The sequence below is a fragment of the Carcharodon carcharias genome, chromosome 32, assembly GCF_017639515.1.
Source record: "Carcharodon carcharias isolate sCarCar2 chromosome 32, sCarCar2.pri, whole genome shotgun sequence".
In the NCBI taxonomy this organism is placed as follows: domain Eukaryota; kingdom Metazoa; phylum Chordata; class Chondrichthyes; order Lamniformes; family Lamnidae; genus Carcharodon; species Carcharodon carcharias.
The window spans coordinates 6,322,981-6,347,852 of NC_054498.1; the positions used below are offsets into that span (position 1 = coordinate 6,322,981).

General features: G+C 50.5%; 1 protein-coding gene across 1 annotated transcript in view; it reads left to right on the plus strand.

Moving 5' to 3' along the window:
- The window catches only part of tp53bp1 (tumor protein p53 binding protein, 1), a 97,705-nt gene that overhangs the window by 67,992 nt on the left and 4,841 nt on the right, over positions 1–24,872 (plus strand). Inside the window, exons 20-21 of the mRNA XM_041178211.1 lie at positions 21,365–21,529; positions 22,443–22,861. Coding sequence (XP_041034145.1) covers positions 21,365–21,529; positions 22,443–22,861 — 584 coding nt within the window. The remainder of the gene's footprint in view (positions 1–21,364; positions 21,530–22,442; positions 22,862–24,872) is intronic.

Below are 24,872 nucleotides of genomic sequence, written 5' to 3' on the forward strand. Positions count from 1 at the left end.
CCATCAAACACTCCCAGGACAGGTACAGCACGGGGTTAGATACAGAGTAAAGCTCCCTCTACACTGTCCCCATCAAACACTCCCAGGACAGGTACAGCACAGGGTTAGTTACACAGTAAAGCTCCCTCTACATTGTCCACAGTTGCACTCCCAGGACAGGTACAGCACTTGGTCAGATACAGAGTAAAGCTCCATCTATATGGTCCCCAGTTACACTTCCAGGTCGGGCACAGTAGGAGGTTATATATAGAGGAACGCTCCCTCTATACTGTCATCAGTTACATTTCCCGGACAGGTGCAGCATGGTGTTAGATACAGAGTAAAGTTCCCTCTACGCTGTCCGCAGATACACTCTCAGAACGCAGTACACTACAGGGTTAGATGCAGAGTAAAGCTCTCTCTACACTGTCCCCATCAAACCCTCCCAGGACAGTTGCAACATGAGGTTAGAAATAGAATAAAGCTCCCTCTTCTATGTCCCCATAAAACACTCCTAGGACAGATACAGAACGTGGTTAGATACAGAGTAAAGCTTCCTCCACATTGTCCCCATCAAACACGCCCAGGACAGGGACAGCATGGGCTTAGATACTGAGTCTAGCTCCTTCTGCACTGTCCCCATTTACACTCCCTGGACAGGTATAGCACGGTGTTAGATACAGAGCAAAGCTCCCTCTACACTGTCCCCATCAAACACTCCCAGGGCAGGTACAGCACTGGGTTAGATACAGAGTAAAGCTCCCTCTACACTGTCCACATCAAACACTCCCAGGGCAGGTACAGCACAGGGTTAGATACAGAGTAAAGCTCCCTCTACACTGTCCCCATCAAACACTCCCAGGACAGGTACAGCACGGGGTTAGATACAGAGTAAAGCTCCCTCTGCACTGTCCCCATCAAACACTCCCAGGACAGGTACAGCACGGGGTTAGATACAGAGTAAATCTCCCTCTACACTGTCCCCATCAAACACTCCCAGGACAGGTACAGCACAGGGTTAGATACAGAGTAAAGCTCCCTCTAAACTGTCCCCATCAAACACTCCCAGGACAGGTACAGCACGGGGTTAGATACAGAGTAAATCTCCCTCTACACTGTCCCCATCAAACACTCCCAGGACAGGTACAGCACAGGGTTAGATACAGAGTAAAGCTCCCTCTAAACTGTCCCCATCAAACACTCCTAGGACAGGTACAGCACGGGGTTAGATACAGAGTAAAGCTCCCTCTAAACTGTCCCCAGTTATACTTCCCGGACCGGTACGGCGCGGGGTTAGATACAGAGTAAAGCTCCCTTTGCACTTTCCCCATCAAACACTCCCAGAACAGGTACAGCACGGGGTTAGATACAGAGTAAAGCTCTCCCTACACTGTACCCATCAAACACTCCCAGGACAGGTACAGCACGGGGTTAGATACAGAGTAATACTCCCTTTACACTCTCCCCAGTTACTCTCCCAGGACAGGTACAGCACGGGGTTAGTTAGAGAGTAAAGCTCCCTCTACAGTGTCCACAGTTACACTCCTAGGACAGGTATAGCACGGGCTGAGATTCAGAGTAATACTCACTCTACACTCCCCCGAGTTATACTCCCAAGACAGGTACAGCATGGGTTTAGAGACAGAGTAAAACTCCGTCTACACTGTCCCCATCAAACACTCCCAGGACAGGTACAGGAGGAGGTTATATATCGAGTAAAGCTCCCTCTACACTGTCCCCATCAAACACTCCCAGGACAGGTACAGCACAGGGTTAGATACAGAGCAAAGCTCCTCCTACACTGTCCCCATCAAACACTCCCAGGACAGGTACAGCACGGGGTTAGATACAGAGTAAAGCTCCCTCTACACTGTCCCCATCAAACACTCCCAGGACAGGTACAGCACGGGGTTAGATACAGAGTAAAGCTCACTCTACACTGTCCCCATCAAACACTCCCAGGACAGGTACAGCATGGGGTCAGATATAGAATAAAGCTCCCTCTAATCTTTCCCCATCAAAAACTCCCACGACAGGCAGAGTGTGGGGTTAGATGCAGAGTAAATCTCCAAATACACTGTCCCCATCAAACACTCCCGGGACAGGTACAGCACGGGGTTAGATACAGAGTAAAGCTCCCTCTACACTGTCCCCATCAAACACTCCCAGGTCAGGAACAGCACGGGGTTAGATACAGAGTAAAGCTCCCTCTACACTGTCCCCATCAAACACTCCCAGGACAGGTACAGCACGGGATTAGATACAGAGTAAAGCTCCCTCTACACTGTCCCCATCAAACACTCCCAGGACAGGTACAGCACGGGGTTAGATACAGAGTAAAGCTCCCTCTACACTGCCCCCATCAAACACTCCCAGGACAGGTACAGCACGGGGTTAGATACAGAGTAAAGCTCCCTCTACACTGTCCCTATCAAACGCTCGCAGGGCAGGTACAGCACGGGGTTAGATACAGAGTAAAGCTCCCTCTACACTGTCCCTATCAAACGCTCGCAGGGCAGGTACAGCACGGGGTTAGATACAGAGTAAAGCTCCCTCTGCACTGTCCCCATCAAAGACTCCCAGGACAGGTACAGCACGGGGTTAGATACAGAGTAAATGTCCTTCTTTTCTGTCCCAATCAAACGCTCCCAGTACAGGCAGAGCATGGGGTTAGATACAGATTAAAGCTCCCTCTACACTGTCCCCATCAAACACTCCCAGGACAGGTACAGCACAGGGTTAGATACAGAGGAAAGCTTCCTCTATACTGTCCTCAATTAAACTTCCCGGACAGGCACAGCACGGTGTTAGATACAGAGTAAATGTCCTTCTTTTCTGTCCCAATCAGACGCTCCCAGTACAGGCAGAGCACGGGGTTAGATACAGATTAAAGCTCCCTCTACACTGTCCCCATCAAACACTCCCAGGACAGGTACAGCATGGGGTCAGATATAGAATAAAGCTCCCTCTAATCTTTCCCCATCAAAAACTCCCACGACAGGCAGAGTGTGGGGTTAGATGCAGAGTAAATCTCCAAATACACTGTCCCCATCAAACACTCCCAGGACAGGTACAGCACGGGGTTAGATACAGAGTAAAGCTCCATCTATACTGTCCCTAGTTGCACTCCCAGGACCGGTACATTAGGAGGTTATATATCGAGGAAAGCTCCCTCTGCACTGTCCCCATCAAACATTCCCTGGACAGGTACAGCATGTGGTTAGATAGAGAGTAAAGCTCCCTCTACACTGTCCCCATCAAACACTCCCAGGACAGGTACAGCACGGGGTTAGATACAGAGTAAAGCTCCCTCTACACTGTCCCCATCAAACACTCCCAGGACAGGTACAGCACGGGGTTAGATACAGAGTAAAACTCCGTCTACACTGTCCCCATCAAACACTCCCAGGACAGGTACAGCACGGGGTTAGATACAGAGTAAAGCTCTCTCTACACTGTCCCCATCAAAGACTCCCAGGACAGGTAGAGCACGGGGTTAGTTACAGAGTAAAGCTCCCTCTACATCATCCCCATCAAACACTCCCAGGACAGGTAGAGCACGGGGTTAGATACAGAGTAAAGCTCCCTCTACACTTCCCTCAACAAACACTCCCAGGACAGGTACAGCACGGGGTTAGATACAGAGCAAAACTCTCTCTACACTGTCCCCATCAAACACTCCCAGGACAGGTACAGCACAGGGTTAGATACAGAGCAAAACTCTCTCTACACTGTCCCCATCAAACACTCCCAGGACAGGTACAGCACGGGGTTAGATACAGAGCAAAACTCTCTCTACACTGTCCCCATCAAACACTCCCAGGACAGGTACAGCACAGGGTTAGAGACAGAGTAAAGCTCCCTCTACACTGTCCCCATCAAACACGCCCAGGACAGTTACAGCAAGGGGTATGATACAGAGTCTAGCTCCCTCTACACTGTCCCCAGTTACACTCCCAGGACAGGTACAGCACGGGGTTAGATACAGAGTAAAGTTCCCTCTACACTGTCCCCAGTTACACTCCCAGGACAGGTACAGCACTGGGTTAGATACAGAGTAAAGTTCCCTCTACACTGTCCCCAGTTACACTCCCAGGACAGGTACAGCACTGGGTTAGATACAGAGTAAAGCTCCATCTATACTGTCCCCAGTTACACTCCCAGGACAGGTACATTAGGAGGTTATATATCGAGGAAAGCTCCCTCTGCACTGTCCCCATCAAACACTCCCAGGACAGGTACAGCACGGGGTTAGATACAGAGTAAAGCTCCCTCTACACTGTCCACATCAAACACTCTCAGGACAGGTACAGCACGGGGTTAGATACAGAGTAAAGCTCCCTCTACACTGTCCCCATCAAACACTCCCAGGACAGGTACAGCACGGGGTTAGATAGAGAGTAAAGCTCCCTCTACACTGTCCCCATCAAACACTCCCAGGACAGGTACAGCACGGCGTTAGATACAGAGTAAATCTCCCTCTACACTGTCCCCATCAAACACTCCCAGGACAGGTACAGCACGGGGTTAGATACAGAGTAAAGCTCCCTCTACACTGTCCCCATCAAACACTCCCAGGACAGGTACAGCACGGGGTTAGATACAGAGTAAAGTTCCCTCTACACTGTCCCCATCAAACACTCCCAGCACAGGTACAGCACGGGGTTAGATACAGAGTAAAGCTCCCTCTACACTGTCCCCATCAAACACTCCCAGGACAGGTACAGCACGGGGTTAGATACAGAGTAAAGCTCCCTCTACAATGTCACCAGTTACACTCCGAGGACAGGTACAGCACGGGGTTAGATACAGAGTAAAGCTCCCTCGACACTGTCCCCATCAAACACTCCCAGGGCAGGTACAGCACGGGGTTAGATACAGAATAAAGCTCCCTCTACACTGTCCTCATCAAACACTCCCAGGACAGGTACAGCACGGGGTTAGATACAGAGTAAAGCTCCATCTATACTGTCCCTAGTTGCACTCCCAGGACCGGTACATTAGGAGGTTATATATCGAGGAAAGCTCCCTCTGCACTGTCCCCATCAAACATTCCCTGGACAGGTACAGCATGTGGTTAGATAGAAAGTAAAGCTCCCTCTACACTGTCCCCATCAAACACTCCCAGGACAGGTACAGCACGGGGTTAGATACAGAGTAAAGCGCCCTCTACACTATCCTCATCAAACACTCCGAGGACAGGTACAGCATGGGGTTAGATAGAGAGTAAAGCTCCCTCGACACTGTCCCCATCAAACACTCCCAGGACATGTACAGCCTGGGGTTAGATACAGAGTAAAGCTCCCTCTACACCGTACCCATCAAACACTCCCAGGACAGGTACAGCACGGGGTTAGATTCAGAGTAAAACTCCCTCTACACTGTCCTCATCAAAGACTCCCAGGACAGGTACAGCATGTGTTTAGAAAAAAAATAAAGCTCCCTGTACACTTTCCCCATCAAAAACTCCCAGGACAGGTACAGCATGGGGTTAGATACAGAGGAAAGCTTCCTCTATACTGTCCTCGATTAAACTTCCCGGACAGGCACAGCACGGTGTTCGATACAGAGTATAGCTCCCTCGGCATTCTCCCCACCAAACACTCCCAGGACAGGTCCAGCACGGGGTGAGATACTGAGTAATACTCGCTCTATGCTCTCCCCAGTTACACTCCTAGGACAGGTACAGCACGGTGTTAAATACCGAGTAAAGCTCCCTCTACATTGTCGCCATTAAACACTCCCAGGACAGGTACAGCACGGGGTTAGATACAGAGTAAAGCTCCCTCTACATTGTCGCCATTAAACACTCCCAGGACAGGTACAGCACGGGGTTCGATACAGGGTAAAGCTCTCTCTGCACTGTCCCCATCAAACACTCCCAGGACAGGTACAGAATGGGGTGAGATACAGAGTAATACTCCCTTTACACTCTCCCCAGTTACACTCCCAGGACAGGTACAGCACGGGGTTAGATACAGAGTAAAGCTCCCTCTACACTGTCCCCATCAAACACTCCCAGGACAGGTACAGCACGGGGTTAGATATAGAGTAAAGCTCCCTCTACACTGTCCCCATCAAACACTCCCAGGACAGGTCCAGCACGGGGTTAGTTACAGAGTAAAGCTCCCTCTACACTGTCCTCATCAAACACTCCCAGGACAGGTACAGCACGGGGTTAGATACAGAGTAAAGCTCCCTCTACACTGTCTGTGGTTACACTCTCAGGACAGGTACAGCACGAGTTTAGATACAGAGTAAAGCTTCCAGTACACTGTCCCTATCAAAGGGTCCCAGGACAGGTACAGCATAGTGTTCGACACAGAGTAAGGCTCCCTCTACACTGTCTCCATCAAACACTCCCAGGACAGGTACAGGATGGGGTTAGATACAGAGTAAAGCTCCCTCTACATTGTCCCCATCAAAGACTCCCAGGACAGGTACAGCATGTGTTTAGAAAAAAAATAAAGCTCCCTCTACACTTTCCCCATCAAAAACTCCCAGGACAGGTACAGCACGGGGTTAGATACAGAGGAAAGCTTCCTCTACACTGTCCCCATCAAACACTCCCAGGACAGGTACAGCATGGGGTCAGATATAGAATAAAGCTCCCTCTAATCTTTCCCCATCAAAAACTCCCACGACAGGCAGAGTGTGGGGTTAGATGCAGAGTAAATCTCCAAATACACTGTCCCCATCAAACACTCCCAGGACAGGTACAGCACGGGGTTAGATACAGAGTAAAGCTCCCTCTACACTGTCCCCATCAAACACTCCCAGGACAGGTACAGCACGGGGTTAGATACAGAGTAAAACTCCGTCTACACTGTCCCCATCAAACACTCCCAGGACAGGTATAGCACGGGGTTAGATACAGAGTAAAGCTCCCTCTACACTGTCCCCAGTTACACTCCCAGGACAGGTACAGCACGGGGTTAGATACAGAGTAAACCTCCCTCTACACTGTCCCCATCAAACACTCCCAGGACAGGTACAGCACGGGGTTAGATACAGAGTAAAGCTCCCTCTACACTGTCCCCATCAAACACTCCCAGGGCAGGTACAGCACGGGGTTAGATACAGAGTAAAGCTCCCTCTACACTGTCCCCATCAAACACTCCCAGGACAGGTACAGCACTGGGTTAGATACAGAGTAAAGCTCTCTCTACACTGTCCCCATCAAACACTCCCAGGACAGGTATAGCACGGGGTTAGATACAGAGTAAACCCTCTACACTGTCCCCATCAAACACTCCCAGGACAGGTACAGCACAGGGTGAGATACAGAGCAAAGCTCCTCCTACACTGTCCACATCGAACACTCCCAGGACAGGTACAGCACGGGGTTAGATACAGAGTAAAGCTCCATCTATACTGTCCCTAGTTGCACTCCCAGGACCGGTACATTAGGAGGTTATATATCGAGGAAAGCTCCCTCTGCACTGTCCCCATCAAACATTCCCTGGACAGGTACAGCATGTGGTTAGATAGAGAGTAAAGCTCCCTCGACACTGTCCACATCGAACACTCTCAGGACAGGTACAGCACGGGGTTAGTTACAGAGTAAAGCTCCTTCTACACTGTCACCAGTTACACTTCCAGAACGGATACAGCACGGGGTTAGATTCAGAGTAAAACTCCCTCTACACTGTCCTCATCAAAGACTCCCAGGACAGGTACAGCACGGGGTTAGATTCAGAGTAAAACTCCCTCTACACTGTCCTCATCAAAGATTCCCAGGACAGGTACAGCACGGGTTTCGATACAGAGTAAAGCTCCCTCGACATTCTCCCCACCAAACACTCCCAGGACAGGTCCAGCACGGGTTGAGATACAGGTTAAAGCTGTCTCTGCACTGTCCCCATCAAACACTCCCAGGACAGGTACAGAATGGGGTGAGATACAGAGTAATACTCTCTTTACACTCTCCCCAGTTACACTCCCAGGACAGGTACAGCACGGGGTTAGATACAGAGCAAAGCTCCCTCTACACTGTCCCCATCAAACACTCCCAGGACAGGTACAGCACGGGGTTAGATACAGAGTAAAGCTCCATCTATACTGTCCCTAGTTGCACTCCCAGGACCGGTACATTAGGAGGTTATATATCGAGGAAAGCTCCCTCTGCACTGTCCCCATCAAACATTCCCTGGACAGGTACAGCACGGGGTTAGATAGAGAGTAAAGCTCCCTCTATACTGTCCCCATCAAACACTCCCAGGACAGGTACAGCACGGGGTTAGATACAGAGTAAAACTCCCTCTACACTGTCCTCATCAAAGATTCCCAGGACAGGTACAGCACGGGTTTCGATACAGAGTAAAGCTCCCTCGACATTCTCCCCACCAAACACTCCCAGGACAGGTACAGAATGGGGTGAGTTACAGAGTAATACTCCCTTTACACTCTCCCCAGTTACACTCCCAGGACAGTTACAGCACGGGGTTAGATACAGAGTAAAGCTCCCTCTACACTGTCCTCATCAAACACTCCCAGGACAGGTACAGCACGGGGTTAGATACAGAGTAAAGCTCCCTCTACACTGTCACCAGTTACACTCCCAGAACGGATACAGCACGGGGTTAGATTCAGAGTAAAACTCCCTCTACACTGTCCCCATCAAACACTCCCAGGACAGGTACAGAATGGGGTGAGTTACAGAGTAATACTCCCTTTACACTCTCCCCAGTTACACTCCCAGGACAGTTACAGCACAGGGTTAGATACAGAGTAAAGCTCCCTCTACACTGTCTGTGGTTACACTCTCAGGACAGGTACAGCACGAGTTTAGATACAGAGTTAAGCTCCCTCGACATTCTCCCCATCAAACACTCCCAGGACAGGTCCAGCACGGGTTGAGATACAGAGTAAAGCTCCCTCTACACTCTCCCCAGTTACACTCCTAGGACAGGTACAGCACGGGGTTAGATACAGAGTAAAGCTCCCTCTACACTGTCCCCATCAAGCACTCCCAGCACAGGTACTGCACAAGGTTAGAAACAGAGTAAAGCTCACTCTGCACTGTCGCTATTTGTAATCTCAGGATGGGTAGAGCACGAGGTAAGATACAGGCTAAAGCTCCCTCTCCATTGTCCCCATCAAACACTCCCAGGACAGGTCCAGCATGGGGTTAGATACAGAGTAAAGCTCTCTCTACACTGTCCCCATCAAACACTCCCAGGACAGGTCCAGCACGGGGATAGATACAGAGTATAGCTCCCTCTATACTGTCCCCCAGTTAGAATCTCAGGACAGGTACATCATGGGGTTAGATACAGAGTCAAGCTCCCTCGACATACTCCCCACCAAACACTCCCAGGACAGGTACAGCACGGTGTTAAATACCGAGTAAAGCTGCCTCTACACTGTCGCCATTAAACACTCCCAGGACAGGTACAGCGTGTGGTTACACTCTACACTGTCCCCATCAAAGACTGCTAGGACAGGTACAGCACGGGGTTAGATACAGAGTAAAGTTGTCTTTACACTGTCCCCAGTTATACTCCCAGAACGGGTACAGCACATGGTTAGATACAGAGTAAAGCTCCCTCTACACTGTCCCCATCAAACACTCCCAGGACAGGTACAGCACAGGGTTAGATACAGAGTAAAGCTCCCTCTACACTGTCCCCATCAAATACTCCCAGGACAGGTACAGCACGGGGTTAGATACAGAGTAAAGCCCCCTCTACACTGTACCCATCAAACACTCCCAGGACAGGTACAGCACGGGGTTAGATACAGAGTAAAGCCCCCTCTACACTGTACCCATCAAACACTCCCAGGACAGGTACAGCACAGGGTTAGATACAGAGTAAAGCTCCCTCTACACTGTCCCCATCAAACACTCCCAGGACAGGTACAGCACGGGGTTAGATACAGAGGAAAGCTTCCTCTATACTGTCCTCAATTAAACTTCCCGGACAGGCACAGCACGGTGTTAGATACAGAGTAAATGTCCTTCTTTTCTGTCCCAATCAAACGCTCCCAGGACAGGTAGAGCACGGGGTTAGATACAGAGTAAAGCTCCCTCTACACTGTCCCCATCAAACACTCCCAGGACAGGTACAGCACGGGGTTAGATACAGAGGAAAGCTTCCTCTATACTGTCCCCATCAAACACTCCCAGGACAGGTACAGCACGGGGTTAGATACAGAGGAAAGCTTCCTCTATACTGTCCTCAATTAAACTTCCCGGACAGGCACAGCACGGTGTTAGATACAGAGTAAATGTCCTTCTTTTCTGTCCCAATCAAACGCGACCAGGACAGGTACAGCACGGGGTTAGATACAGAGTAAAGCTCCCTCTACACTGTCCCCATCAAACACTCCCAGGACAGGTACAGCACGGGGTTCGATACAGGGTAAAGCTCTTTCTGCACTGTCTCCATGAAACACTCCCATGGCACGTATTACACTGGGTTAGATACAGAGTAAAGCTCCCTCTGCACTGTCCCCATCAAACACTCCCAGGACAGGTCCAGCACAGGGTTTGTTACAGAGTAAAGCTCCGTCTACAGTGTCCACATCAAACACTCCCAGGACAGTTGCAGCATGGGGTTAGATACAGAGTCTAGCTCCCTCTACACTGTCCCCAGTTACACTCCCAGGACAGGTACAGCACTTGGTTAGATACAGAGTAAAGTTCCCTCTACACTGTCCCCATTAAACACTCCCAGGGCAGGTACAGCACAGGGTTAGATACAGAGTCTAGCTCCCTCTACACTGTCCCCAGTTACACTCCCAGGACAGGTACAGCACGGGGATAAATACAGAGTAAAGCTCCCTCTACGCCGTCCCCATCAAACACTCCCAGGACAGGCAGAGCACGGGATTAGATACAGATTAAAGCTCCCTCTACACTGTCCTCCTGAAACACTCCCAGGACAGGTACAGCACAGGGTTGGAGACACAGTAAAGTCCCCTCTACATTGTCCCCATTTACACTCCCAGTACTGGTACAGCACAGGGTTGGAAACAGAATAAAGCTCACTCTACACTGTCTCCAAAAACAATCTCAGGACTGGTACAGCACGAGGTTAGATACAGAGTAAAGCTCCCCCTACACTGTCCCCATCAAACATTCCCAGCACAGGTACAGCATGGGGATTAGATGCAGAGTAAAGCTTCCTCTACACTGTCCTAATCAAACACTCCCAGGGCAGGTACAGCACGGGGTTAGATACAGAGTAGAGCTCCCTCCGCACTGTCCCCATCAAACACTCCCAGGACAGGTACAGCACGGGGTTAGATACAGAGTAAAGCTCCCTCTACACTGTCCTCATCAAACACTCCCAGGACAGGTACAGCACGGGGTTAGTTACAGAGTAAAGCTCCCTCTACACTGTCCCCATCAAACACTCCCAGGACAGGTACGGCACGGGGTTAGATACAGAGGATTGCTCCCTCTACACTGTCCCCATGTTAAACTTCCCGGACAGGTACAGCACCGGGTTACATACAGAGTAAATGTGCTTCTTTTCTGTCCCCATGAAATGCTCCCAGGACAGGCAGAGCACGGGGTTAGATACAGAGTAAAGCTCCTTCTACACTGTCCCCATCCAACATGCCCTGGATAGGTACAGCACGGGGTTAGATACAGTGTCTATCTCCCTCTTCACTGTCCCCACCAAACACTCCCAGGACAGGTACAGCACGGGGTGAGATACTGAATAATACTCCCTCTACACTGTCCCCATCAAAATCTCCCAGGTCAGGTCCAGCATGTGGTTAGATACAGAGGAAAGCTCCCTCTCCACTGTCCCCATCAAACACTCCCAGGACTGGTACAGCACGGGGTTAGAAACAGAGTAAAGCTCACTCTACACTGTCCCCAGTAACAATCTCAGGACAGGTACTGCACAGGGTTAGAAACAGAGTAAATCTCCCTCTACACCGTCCCCATCAAACACTCCCAGAATAGGCAGAGCATGTGATCAGATGCAGAGCAATGCTCCCTCTATACTGCCCCCATCAAACACTCCCAGGACAGGTACAGCACGAGGTTGGATACAGAGTAAAGCTGCATCTATACTGTACCCATCAAACACGCCCAGGACAGGTATAGCACGGGGTTAGATACAGAGTAAAGCTCCCTCTACACTGTCCCCTGTTACAATCCCAGGCCGGTGCGGTGGGAAGTTATATATAGAGGAAAGCTCTCTATACTGTCCCCAGTTACACTTCCCAGACAGGTACAGCATGGGGATATATACAGAGTAAAGCTCCCTCTATACTGTCCCCATCAAACACTCCCAGCACAGGTATAGCATGAGGTTGGATACAGAGCAAAGCTCCCTCTACATTGTCCCCATCAAACACTCCCAGGACAGGTACAGCACAGGGTTAGATACAGAGTAAAGCTCCCTCTACACTGTCCCCATCAAACACTCCCAGGGCAGGTACAGCACGGGGTTAGATACAGAGTAAAGCTCTCTCTACACTGTCCCCATCAAACACTCCCAGGACAGGTACAGCCTGGGGTTAGATACAGAGTAAAGCTCCCTCTACGCTGTCCCCATCAAACACTCCCAGGACAAGTACAGCACAGGGTTAGATACAGAGTAAATCTCCCTCTACACCGTCCCCATCAAACACTCCCAGGACAGGTACAGCACAGGGTTAGATACAGAGTAAAGCTCCCTCTACACTGTCCCCATCAAACACTCCCAGGGCAGGTACAGCACGGGGTTAGATACAGAGTAAAGCTCTCTCTACACTGTCCCCATCAAACACTCCCAGGACAGGTACAGCCTGGGGTTAGATACAGAGTAAAGCTCCCTCTACACTGTCCCCATCAAACACTCCCAGGACAGGTACAGCACGGGGTTAGATACAGAGTAAAGCGCCCTCTACACTATCCTCATCAAACACTCCGAGGACAGGTACAGCATGGGGTTAGATAGAGAGTAAAGCTCCCTCGACACTGTCCCCATCAAACACTCCCAGGACATGTACAGCCTGGGGTTAGATACAGAGTAAAGCTCCCTCTACACCGTACCCATCAAACACTCCCAGGGCATGTACAGCACGGGGTTAGATACAGAGTAAAGCTCCCTCTACACTTTACCCATAAAACAGTCCCAGGACAGATACAGCCTGGGGTTAGATACAGAGTAAAGCTCCCTCTACACTGTCCCCATCAAACACTCCCAGGACAGGTACAGCACGGGGTTAGATACAGAGTAAAGCTCCCTCTACACTGTCCCCATCAAACACTCCCAGGACATGTACAGCCTGGGGTTAGATACAGAGTAAAGCTCCCTCTACACTGTCCCCATCAAACACTCCCAGGACATGTACAGCCTGGGGTTAGATACAGAGTATAGCTCCCTCTACACTTTACCCATAAAACAGTCCCAGGACAGATACAGCCTGGGGTTAGATACAGAGTAAAGCTCCCTCTACACTGTCCCCATCTAACACTCGCAGGGCAGGTACAGCATGGGAAACAAAAACAAAAACAGAATTACCTGGAAAAACTCAGCAGGTCTGGCAGCATCGGCGGAGAAGAAAAGAGTTGACGTTTCGAGTCCTCATGACCCTTCGACAGAACTTGGGTTCGAGTCCAAGAAAGAGTTGAAATATAAGCTGGTTTAAGGTGTGTGTGTCGTGGGCAGAGAGAGAGAGAGAGAGAGAGTTGGAGGGGGAGGGTGTGGTTGTAGGGACAAACAAGCAGTGATAGAAGCAGATCATCAAAAGATGTCAACAACAATAGTACAAAAGAACACATAGGTGTTAAAGTTGGTGATATTATCTAAACGAATGTGCTAATTAAGAATGGATGGTAGGGCACTCAAGGTATAGCTCTGGTGGGGGTGGGGAGAGCATAAAAGATGTAAAAAAAAAAAAAAATTTTTTTAATATATAATGGAAATAGGTGGGAAAAGGAAAATCTATATAATCTATTGGAAAAAAAAGAAAAGGAAGGGGGAAACAGAAAGGGGGTGGGGATGGGGGAGGGAGCTCACGACCTAAAGTTGTCGAATTCAATATTCAGTCCGGAAGGCTGTAAAGTGCCTAGTCGGAAGATGAGGTGTTGTTCCTCCAGTTTGTGTTGGGCTTCACTGGAACAATGCAGCAAGCCAAGGACAGACATGTGGGCAAGAGAGCAGGGTGGAGTGTTAAAATGGCAAGCGACAGGGAGGTTTGGGTCATTCTTGCGGACAGACCGCAGGTGTTCTGCAAAGCGGTCGCCCAGTTTACGTTTGGTCTCTCCAATGTAGAGGAGACCACATTGGGAGCAACGATTGCAGTAGACTAAGTTGGGGGAAATGCAAGTGAAATGCTGCTTCACTTGAAAGGAGTGTTTGTGTCCTTGGACGGTGAGGAGAGAAGATGTGAAGGGGCAGGTGATGCATCTTTTGCGTGGGCATGGGGTGGTGCCATAGGAGGGTTTGAGGAGTAGGGGGTGATGGAGGAGTGGACCAGGGTGTCCCGGAGGGAGCGATCCCTACGGAATGCCGATAGCGGGGGTGAAGGGAAGATGTGTTTGGTGGTGGCATCCTGCTGGAGTTGGCGGAAATGGCGGAGGATGATCCTTTGAATGAGGAGGCTGGTGGGGTGATAAGTGAGGACAAGGGGGACCCTATCATGTTTCTGGGAGGGAGGAGAAGGCGTGAGGGCGGATGCGCGGAAGATGGGCCGGACATGGTTGAGGGCCCTGTCAACGACCGTGGGTGGAAAACCTCGGTTAAGGAAGACGGAGGACATGTCAGGGGAACTGTTTTTGAATGTAGCATCATCGGAACAGATGCGACGGAGGCGAAGGAACTGAGAGAATGGGATGGAGTCCTTACAGGAAGCGGGGTGTGAGGAGCTGTAGCCTCAACAAGAAACTTTTTCTCTTTCTCTCAAGTGTTAAGGAACGCAAGCTCCGACAACTCATCGACACCAACACCCATCTAGGACCCTCCACCCCGGCCTGTCCCTCCGTCCCCACCCCATCTTCCAATCCCAACCCCAGCCATGTATTCACTATACCCCCTGGCCTTCCCCTCTCCGATGCTGAAAGTTCAATGCTCAGCAAAGGTCTTAGTTTCATACTCTTACGCCCTCACCTCAATGAATTTCGGGCTCGGCATGAGGCTGAACTCTTCTCCGGGCTCACTTCTTTGGGCAGGAGTCCTCTCCCAGTTCAACGGATCCTTTTTCCCATCTCCAATATTCTCCCTCCACCTGGACCCCTCCCTCTGGATTCTTACCTTCTCTTGATCTTTTCATTGAGAACTGTCGAAACGACATTAGTCGTCTCAATTTCTCTGCTCCTCTCACCCATTCTAACCTGTCTCTCTCTGAACTTACTGCACTCCATTCTCTCAGGTCCAACCCTGACATTGTCATCAAACCCGCTGACAAGGGTGGTGCTGTTGTTGTCTGGCGTACTGACCCCTACCTTGCGGAGGCTGAGCGTCAACTCGCAGACACTTCCTCCTACCTCTCCCTGGACCATGACCCCACCACTGAACATCAAGCCATTGTTTCCAGGACTGTCACTGACCTCATCTCCTGTGGGGATCTCCCTCCCACAGCTTCCAACCTGATAGTCGCCCAACCTTGGACGGCCCGCTTCTATCTCCTATCCAAAATCCACAAACAGAACTGCCCCGGTAGACCGATTGTCTCAGCTTGCTCCTGCCCCACAGAACTCATTTCTCGTTATCTTGACTCCCTTCTCCCTCCCCTTGTCCAGTCCCTTCCCACCTACATCCGTGATTCCTCTGACACCTTACGTCACATCAACAATTTCCAGTTCCCTGGCCCCAACCGCTTCCCCTTCACCATGGACGTCCAATCCCTCTACACCTCCATCCCCCACCAGGATGGTCTGAGGGCCCTTAGCTTCTTCCTCGAACAGAGGCCCAAACAATCCCCATCCACCACTACTCTCCTCCATCTGGCTGAACTTGTTCTCACGCTGAACAATTTCTCCTTCAACTCCTCTCACTTCATCCAAATAAAAGGTGTGGCTATGGGCACCCGCATGGGCCCCAGCTATGCCTGTCTCTTTATGGGGTATGTGGAACATTCCTTGTTCCCAGTCCTACTCCGGCCCCCTTCCACAACTCTTTCTCCGGTACATCGATGATTACTTCGGTGCTGCTTCATGCTCTCGTCGGGACTTGGGAAAATTTATTAATCTTGCTTCCAATCTCCACCCCTCCATCATTTTCACGTGGTCCATCTCTGACACTTCCCCTCCCTTCCTTGACCTCTCTGTCTCAATCTCTGGTGATAGACTGTCCACCAATATCCATTACAAACCCACCGACTCCCACAGCTACCTCGATTACAGCTCCTCACACCCCGCTTCCTGTAAGGACTCCATCCCACTCTCTCAGTTCCTTTGCCTCCGTCGCATCTGTTCCGATGATGCTACCTTCAAAAACAGTTCCTCTGACATGTCCTCCTTCTTCCTTAACCGAGGTTTTCCACCCACGGTCGTTGACAGGGCCCTCAACCATGTCCGGCCCATCTCCCGCGCATCTGCCCTCACGCCTTCTCCTCCCTCCCAGAAACATGATAGGGTCCCCCTTGTCCTCACTTATCACCCCACCAGCCTCCTCATTCAAAGGATCATCCTCCGCCATTTCCGCCAACTCCAGCATGATGCCACCACCAAACACATCTTCCCTTCACCCCCCCTATCGGCATTCCGTAGGGATCGCTCTCTCCGGGACACCCTGGTCCACTCCTCCATCACCCCCTACTCCTCAATCCCCTCCTATGGCACCACCCCATGCCCACGCAAAAGATGCAACACCTGCCCCTTCACTTCCTCTCTCCTCACCGTCCAAGGACCCAAACACTCCTTTCAAGTGAAGCAGCATTTCACTTGCATTTCCCCCAACTTAGTCTACTGCATTCGTTGCTCCCAATGTGGTCTCCTCTACATTGGAGAGACCAAACGTAAACTGGGCGACCGCTTTGCAGAACACCTGCGGACTGTCCGCAAGAATGACCCAAACCTCCCTGTCGCTTGCCATTTTAACACTCCACCCTGCTCTCTTGCCCACATGTCTGTCCTTGGCTTGCTGCATTGTTCCAGTGAAGCCCAATGCAAACTGGAGGAACAACACCTCATCTTCCGACTAGGCACTTTACAGCCTTCCGGACTGAATATTGAATTCGACAACTTTAGGTCGTGAGCTCCCTCCCCATCCCCACCCCCTTTCTGTTTCCCCCTTCCTTTTCTTTTTTTTGCAATAAATTATATAGATTTTCTTTTTCCCACCTATTTCCATTATATATATAAAATTTTTTTTTTTTTTTTATGTCTTTTATGCTCTTCCCACCCCCACTAGAGCTATACCTTGAGTGCCCTACCATCCATTCTTAATTAGCACATTCGTTTAGATAATATCACCAACTTTAACTTTAACACCTATGTGTTCTTTTGTACTATTGTTGTTGACATCTTTTGATGATCTGCTTCTATCACTGCTTGTTTGTCCCTACAACCACACCCCCTCTCCACTTCTCTCTCTCTCCGCCCCCCACACACACACCTTAAACCAGCTTATATTTCAACTCTTTCTTGGACTCGAACTCAAGTTCTGTCGAAGGGTCATGAGGACTCGAAACGTCAACTCTTTTCTTCTCCGCCGATGCTGCCAGACCTGCTGAGTTTTTCCAGGTAATTCTGTTTTTGTTTTTGTTTTGGATTTCCAGCATCCGTAGTTTTTTTGTTTTTAGGTACAGCATAGGGTTAGTTACAGAGTAAAGCTCCCTCTACACTCCCCCCAGTTACACTCCCAGGACAGGTACAGCACGGGGTTAGATACAGAGGATTGCTCCCTCTACACTGTCCCCATGTTAAACATTCCCGGACAGGTACAGCACCGGGTTTCATACAGAGTAAATGTCCTTCTTTTCTGTCCCAATCAAACGCTCCCAGGACAGGCAGAGCATGGGGTTAGATACAGAGTAAAGCTCCCTCTACACTGTCCCCATCAAACGCTCGCAGGACAGGTACAGCATGGGGTTAGTTACAGAGTAAAACCCCCATCTAAACTGCCCCCAGTTACACTCCCAGGACAGGTACAGCATGGGGTTCGATAAAGAGGAAAGCTCCCTCTACACTGTCCCCAGTTTAACTTCCCGACAGGTACAGCACAGGTTTACTTACAGAGTAAATGTCCTTCTTTTCTGTCCCAATCAAACGCTCCCAGGACAGGTAGAGCACGGGGTTAGGTACAGATTAAAGCTCCCTCTACACTGTCCCCATCAAATACTCCTAGGACAGGTACAGCACGGGGTTAGATACAGAGTAAAGCTGCCTCTACACTGTCCCCATCAAACACTCCCAGGACAGGTACAGCACAGGGTTAGATACAGAGTATAGCTCCCAGTACACTCTCCCCATCAAAGGTTCCTAGGACAGGTACAGCATAGTGTTAGACACAGTGTAAAGTTCCCACTACACTGTCCCCATCAAACACTCCCAGGACTGGTGCAGCACGGGGTTCGATACAGAGTTAAGCTCCCTCGACATTCTCCCCACCAAACACTCCCAGGACAGGTACAGCATGGGGTGAGATACTGAGTAATACTCCCTCTACACTCTCCCCAGTTACACTCCTAGGACAGGTACAGCACGCTGTTAAATACCGAGTAAAGCTCCCTCTACACTGTCTCCATTAAACACTCCCAGGACAGGTACAGCACGGGGTTAGATACAGAGTAAAGCTGTCTCTACACTGTCCCCATCAAACACTCCCAGGACAGGTGCAGCACGGGGTTAGATACAGAGTAAAGCTGTCTCTACACTGTCTCCATCAAACACTCCCAGGACAGGTACAGCACGGGGTTAGATACAGAGTAAAGCTGCCTCTACACTGTCCCCATCAAACACTCCCAGGACAGGTCCAGCACGGGGTTAGTTACAGAGTAAAGCTGCCTCTACACTGTCTCCATCAAACACTCCCAGGGCAGGTACAGAATGGGGTGAGATACTGAGTAAAGCTCCCTCTACACTGTCCCCATCAAACACTCCCAGGGCAGGTACAGCACGGGGTTAGATACAGAGTAAAGCTCCCTCTACACTGTCCCCATCAAACACTCCCAGGTCAGGAACAGCACGGGGTTAGATACAGAGTAAAGCTCCCTCTACACTGTCCCCATCAAACACCCACTGGGCAGGTACAGCACGGGGTTAGATACGGAGTAAAGCTCCCTCTACACTGTCCCCATCAAACACTCCCAGGACAGGTACAGCACGGGGTTAGATACGGAGTAAAGCTCCCTCTACACTGTCCCCATCAAACACGCTCAGGACAGGTACAGCATGGGGATAGATACAGAATGTACCTCCCTATACACTGTCCCCAGTTACACTCCTAGGACTGGTACAGTAGGAGATTATATATAGAGGAAAGCTCTCTATACTGTCCCCAGTTACACTTCCGAGACAGGTACAGCATGGGGATATATACAGAGTAAAGCTCCCTCTATACTGTCCCCATCAAACACTCCCAGCACAGGTACAGCATCGGTTTAGATAGAGAGGAAAGCTCTCTCTACACTGTCCCCATCAAACGCTCCCAGCACAGGTATAGCATGAGGTTGGATACAGAGCAAAGCTCCCTATACACTGTCCCCATCAAACATTCCCAGGACAGGTACAGCACGGGGTTAGATACAGAGTAAAGCTCCCTCTACCCTGTCCCCATCAAACACTCCCAGGACAGGTACAGCACGGTGTTAGATACAGAGTAAAGCTCCCTCTACACTGTCCCCATCAAACACTCACAGGGCAGGTACAGCACGGTGTTAGATACAGAGGATTGCTACCTCTACACTGTCCCCATGTTAACCTTCCTGGACAGGTACAGCACCGGGTTTCATACAGAGTAAATGTCCTTCTTTTCTGTCCCAATCAAACGCTCCCAGGACAGGTACAGCATGGGGTTAGATAGAGAGGAAAGCTCCGTCTACACTGTCCCCATCAAACACTCGCAGGGCAGGTACAGTATGGGGTTAGTTACAGAGTAAAGCTCCCTCTACACTGCACCCAGTTGCACTCCCAGGACAGGTACAGCACGGGGTTAGATAAAGAGGAAAGCTCCCTCTACACTGTCCCCAGTTTAACTTCCCGGACAGGTACAGCACAGGTTTACTTACAGAATAAATGTCCTTCTTTTCTGTCCCAATCAAACGCTTCCAGGACAGGTAGAGCACGGGGTTAGATACAGAGAAAAGCTCGCTCTACACTGTCCCCATCAAGCACTCCCAGGACAGGTACGGAACGTAGTTAGATACAGATTAAAGCTCCCTCTACACTGTCCCCATCAAACACTCCTAGGACAGGTACAGCACGGGGTTAGATACAGAGTAAAGCTGCCTCTACACTGTCCCCATCAAACACTCCCAGGACAGGTACAGCACAGGGTTAGATACAGAGTATAGCTCCCAGTACACTGTCCCCATCAAAGGTTCCCAGGACAGGTACAGCATAGTGTTAGACACAGTGTAAAGTTCCCACTACACTGTCCCCATCAAACACTCCCAGGACTGGTACAGCACGGGGTTCGATACAGAGTTAAGCTCCCTCGACATTCTCCCCACCAAACACTCGCAGGACAGGTACAGCATGGGGTGAGATACTGAGTAATACTCCCTCTACACTCTCCCCAGTTACACTCCTAGGACAGGTACAGCACGGTGTTAAATACCGAGTAAAGCTCCCTCTACACTGTTTCCATTAAACACTCCCAGGACAGGTACAGCACGGGGTTCGAAACAGGGTAAAGCTCTTTCTGCACTATCCCCAGTTACACTCCCAGGACAGGTACAGCACGGGGTTAGATACAGAGTAAAGCTGTCCCCAGTTGCACTCCCAGGATGGGTACAGCACGGGGTTGGATATGGAGAATGTGTGACATTGTTTTAAATCCTGTTTTGTTTCATCTCTGGGTGAAATAGTCAATTGGGAGCTGGTTGGTGCCGTTGTTTCTATTGGAATTCATACGAGACTCTTTCTTACCAATGAACCCCCTCTGAATATTTCTAATTGTCTCCTGACTGTTCATTTGAATGCACCATACCTTTAAATGTTTATGTGTGGCATTTTAACGGGGACAGCTTGAGTGACCTGTGCGTTACACTCCTGGCTGCTGTGTGGCTGCACTTAGACACACACATTCCAGGGAACGTTGCTTCTTACAGAGGTTCCTCTCATCTCAGGACATTGGGGGTGAGTTGGCCGCATCTAGTCTGGACCTTAATTCCCAAAATGTGAGGGGCTGATGTCTAGCTCATCGTGTCACTCGGTTGGGAGGAGTTACTACATCTGCCAGCCCAGGTGAGTGGCTCATTAACCTGGGACCGATCTGCCTGGGAGAGTTTCTTGCCAGCAACTCCATGTTTTTTTTTTCTCTCTCTGTAGCCCTCGGAAGGTTGGAGCTCAGTACTGGTCGCCATCTAAACAGCTGCTGTCCGGAGTGACAGAGAGTGAAGAGATCTCAATGAGCAACAAACAGATGCCAAGGAGCCCTGCGCCCCGGGGAAGGGGCAAACGAGGGCGCCCGCCAATCCGATCCTTCGTTGGGAGGTGAGCAGTGATGCTGGGAACGTCGGAATGCCAGTCCTGGGGGAACGGGTTCCATTCGGCCAACAGTGTTGGCACCCCAGGCTCCTTTTGTGCTCTGCGGTGCCTTGCCTCTTTAGACCCCAACCTGACCAGCAGATCCACCCTTTTCAGGGTATGGGAAAGGTCAGTTTCTGACCGAGTGAATTCCCCCCAACTGCCTCCGACCCCCCCAACACCCCCAACCCCTACACCCCCATTCCCGCAATCCTGAAGACCGATTGGGTGGAGAGTAGGTACCGACTGGCAGGTAATGACCATGGAGCAAGTGAATGCTCTTTATAGTTATTCTTTTAGGACCAATTCCAGTGTAGAAGGAGAGCTTAGTGTTTGTTAGATTCTCACAACCAACTTTCAACTGTATGGGGAGGAAGAAACCTTAAAACTGACCTCCTTTGACCACGAGCCTGTGGTGACCTGGGCTGGTGTGTCTCGGTATCTGGTCTCCTCTTGTCTCGGTGTTACACTTGTAGTTCACACCGCTCCTGTGTGACGCCTTGGGCCGTTTTGATAACATTAAAGGCACCATCTGAATACGAGTTCAGTTGTTTTCACGGAAGCGGAAGGTTCTTGAGGGGTTGCGGAGCGTGGGGGGGGGTGGGGGCTGGCAGGACCGGAGGGTCGGGTTAGAACGACGCGGGACCAGGGCGATAGTCTGAGTTGCAGAGAAGCCTTCCCACAGTGAGAGCTGGAGGCTGCAGCCACGAGCCACATTGCCCAAACAAAAAACTCCACGGACTTCCCAACTTAATTCCTGATCTTTCAACCTGGGATTTGAACCCCTGTTTGGCCGAGGGGAATAAACGTGACTTTTTTTCTCTCTCTCTCTCTCTCTCTCTATCTTCCGGTCACTTGCTGCCATCTTGTTTTCACACAGGGACATGATGCAGGTGTCACCCCGAGCACGTGGGGAGGACCCGTCGAGCGCCACGTCCCCGGAAGAGGAGCACTACACCCGCATCGCGGCCCGGCCCCCTGAGAGGGCGGGGCCCCCGCCCTTCCCCCGCTCGGGCTCGCCGGAGATCCCGCCCCCCAGGTCGTCGCTGCCCTCTGACCCCGACCTCCCGGCCTCCCAGGCCAGCAGCTTCGTGGGGCTGCGCGTGGTTGCCAAGTGGTCGTCCAACGGGTACTTCTACTCGGGAGCGATTACCCGTGACTCTGGCGACGGCAAGTACAAGGTGCTGTTTGACGACGGCTACGAGTGCGAAGTGCCGGGCAAGGACATCCTGCTGTGCGACCCCATCCCCGTGGAGACGGAGGTGACGGCTCTGTCCGATGACGAGTACTTCAGTGCAGGTATCTGGTGTCCGCTCCCAGGCGAGATGCGGTGGTGTCGCAGGTTATCACTGCGCCGGTGACCCAGAGACTCCTCGTTCAAATCCCACTGCTGGACAGTCGAGAGAATTTTGTCAGTTTGCAAAGAAAAGACCTGAAATACGTTAGGGTCAGTAGTAAGATCATTCAGCCCCTCGATCCTGGTAGACAAAGACAGGAGGAGGCCATTCATCCCCTCAGTCCTGGTACACAGGAACAGGAAGAGGCCATTCAGCCCTTTAAGCCTGTAACATAGGAACATCGGTGCAAACTCGATGGGCCGAAGGGCCTCTTCTGCACTGTGATTCTGTGAACATGAAGAGGCCATTTGGCCCATCGAGGCTGTTCTGAAATTGAGTCAGGTTGTGGCTGATCTCTACCTTAACTCCATCTACCCCCAAATTGGTTCCATATCCCTTAACAGCCAAACAAAAACCCAGAATCAGCAAAACTGACCCCACATTTGTTGGGTTGATGTATGGCTCTGGAGTGCCAGCCTGGCTTTTTTGGCACCATGCATTCTTTTTCCCTCCTCCACCAGCAGCTGACCCTTCAGCCCTTCCTCATGATTCTCTCCCACCATGCCTGGTCCCGTGGCTGCTTTCATCTCCGTCTTCTGAAGCCTGCTCTGTTCTTATCTGTAATCCTGCTTTTTGCCCCCCTCTCTTCACACCTCTTTCTTAAAGGTAGTGGAAAGGTCCATGTGTAAAGCAGCAGTTTGTGCAGCTCAGAAGTGTTGGCACCCTCTGGGTTTATCGGCACGTGAACATAAACATAAGCTGGAGCAGGGCCATTCAGCCTCTTGAGCCTGCTCCACCATTCACAAGGCTCAATGTCTACATCATCCCAATCCCCACGTCCCTTATCTCTATATCCAGTATCTTATGATATGGTCAGCTAAATCGTCAATGAATTGTCCAAAGATCACTCCCTTCCCTTTGCAGTATCCCTCCATTCTCTTTAGTGTCCAATAATCTATATTGCATGCAAGCTGTTCCAGTGCAGCTACAACACTGGCATCTACCCGGCTATGTGGAAAATTGCCCAGGTATGTCCTGTCCACAAAAAGCAGGACAAATCCAACCCGGCCAATTACTGCCCCATCAGTCTACTCTCCATCATCAGCAAAGTGATGGAAGGTGTTGGACAGTGCTAACAAGTGGCACTTGCTTAGCAATAACCTGCTCACTGATTCTCAGTTTGGGTTCTGCCAGGGCCATTCAGCTCCTGACCTCATTACAGCCTTGGTACAAAATGGCAAAAGAGCTGAACTTGAGAGGTGAGGTGAGAGTGACTGCCCTTGACATCAAGGCAGCATTTGACCGAGTGTGGCATCAAGGAGCCCTAGCAAAACTGGAGTCAATGGGAATCGGGGGAAAACTCTCCAGTGGTTGGAGTCATATCTAGCACAAAGGAAGATGGTTGTGGTTGTTGGAGGTCAATCATTTTGGTCCTGGGATATCGCTGCAGGAGTTCCTCAGGGTAGTGTCCTCGGCCCAACCATCTTCAGCTGCTTCATCAATGACCCTCCTTCCATCATAAGGTCAGAAGTGGGGATGTTCGCTGATGATTGCACAATGTTCAGCACCATTTGTGACTCCTCAGATACTGAAGCAGTCCATGTCCAAATGCAGCAAGACCTGGACAATATCCAGCCTTGGGCTGACATGTGGCAAGTAACATTCACACCACACAAGTGTCAGGCAATGACCATCTCCAACCAGAGATCTAACTATCTTCCCATTACATTCAAAGGCACTACCCTTACTGATTCCCATATTGTACTGTACACACTGTACTCTATATTCATGTACAAGGACCTCCTAATCCCTCTGAATCCCAACATTGACTAGTAAAAAAAACCAATCTGGTTTACTATTCTAAACAAAGGGTAGTGGAATTCTCTAACTCTAACTCTTTCCCTTTAAAAAAAAAAAGTTTGCTGGGGAACACTTGGAGTTTGCGAGACGGAGGTCAGTGGATATTTGTTGAA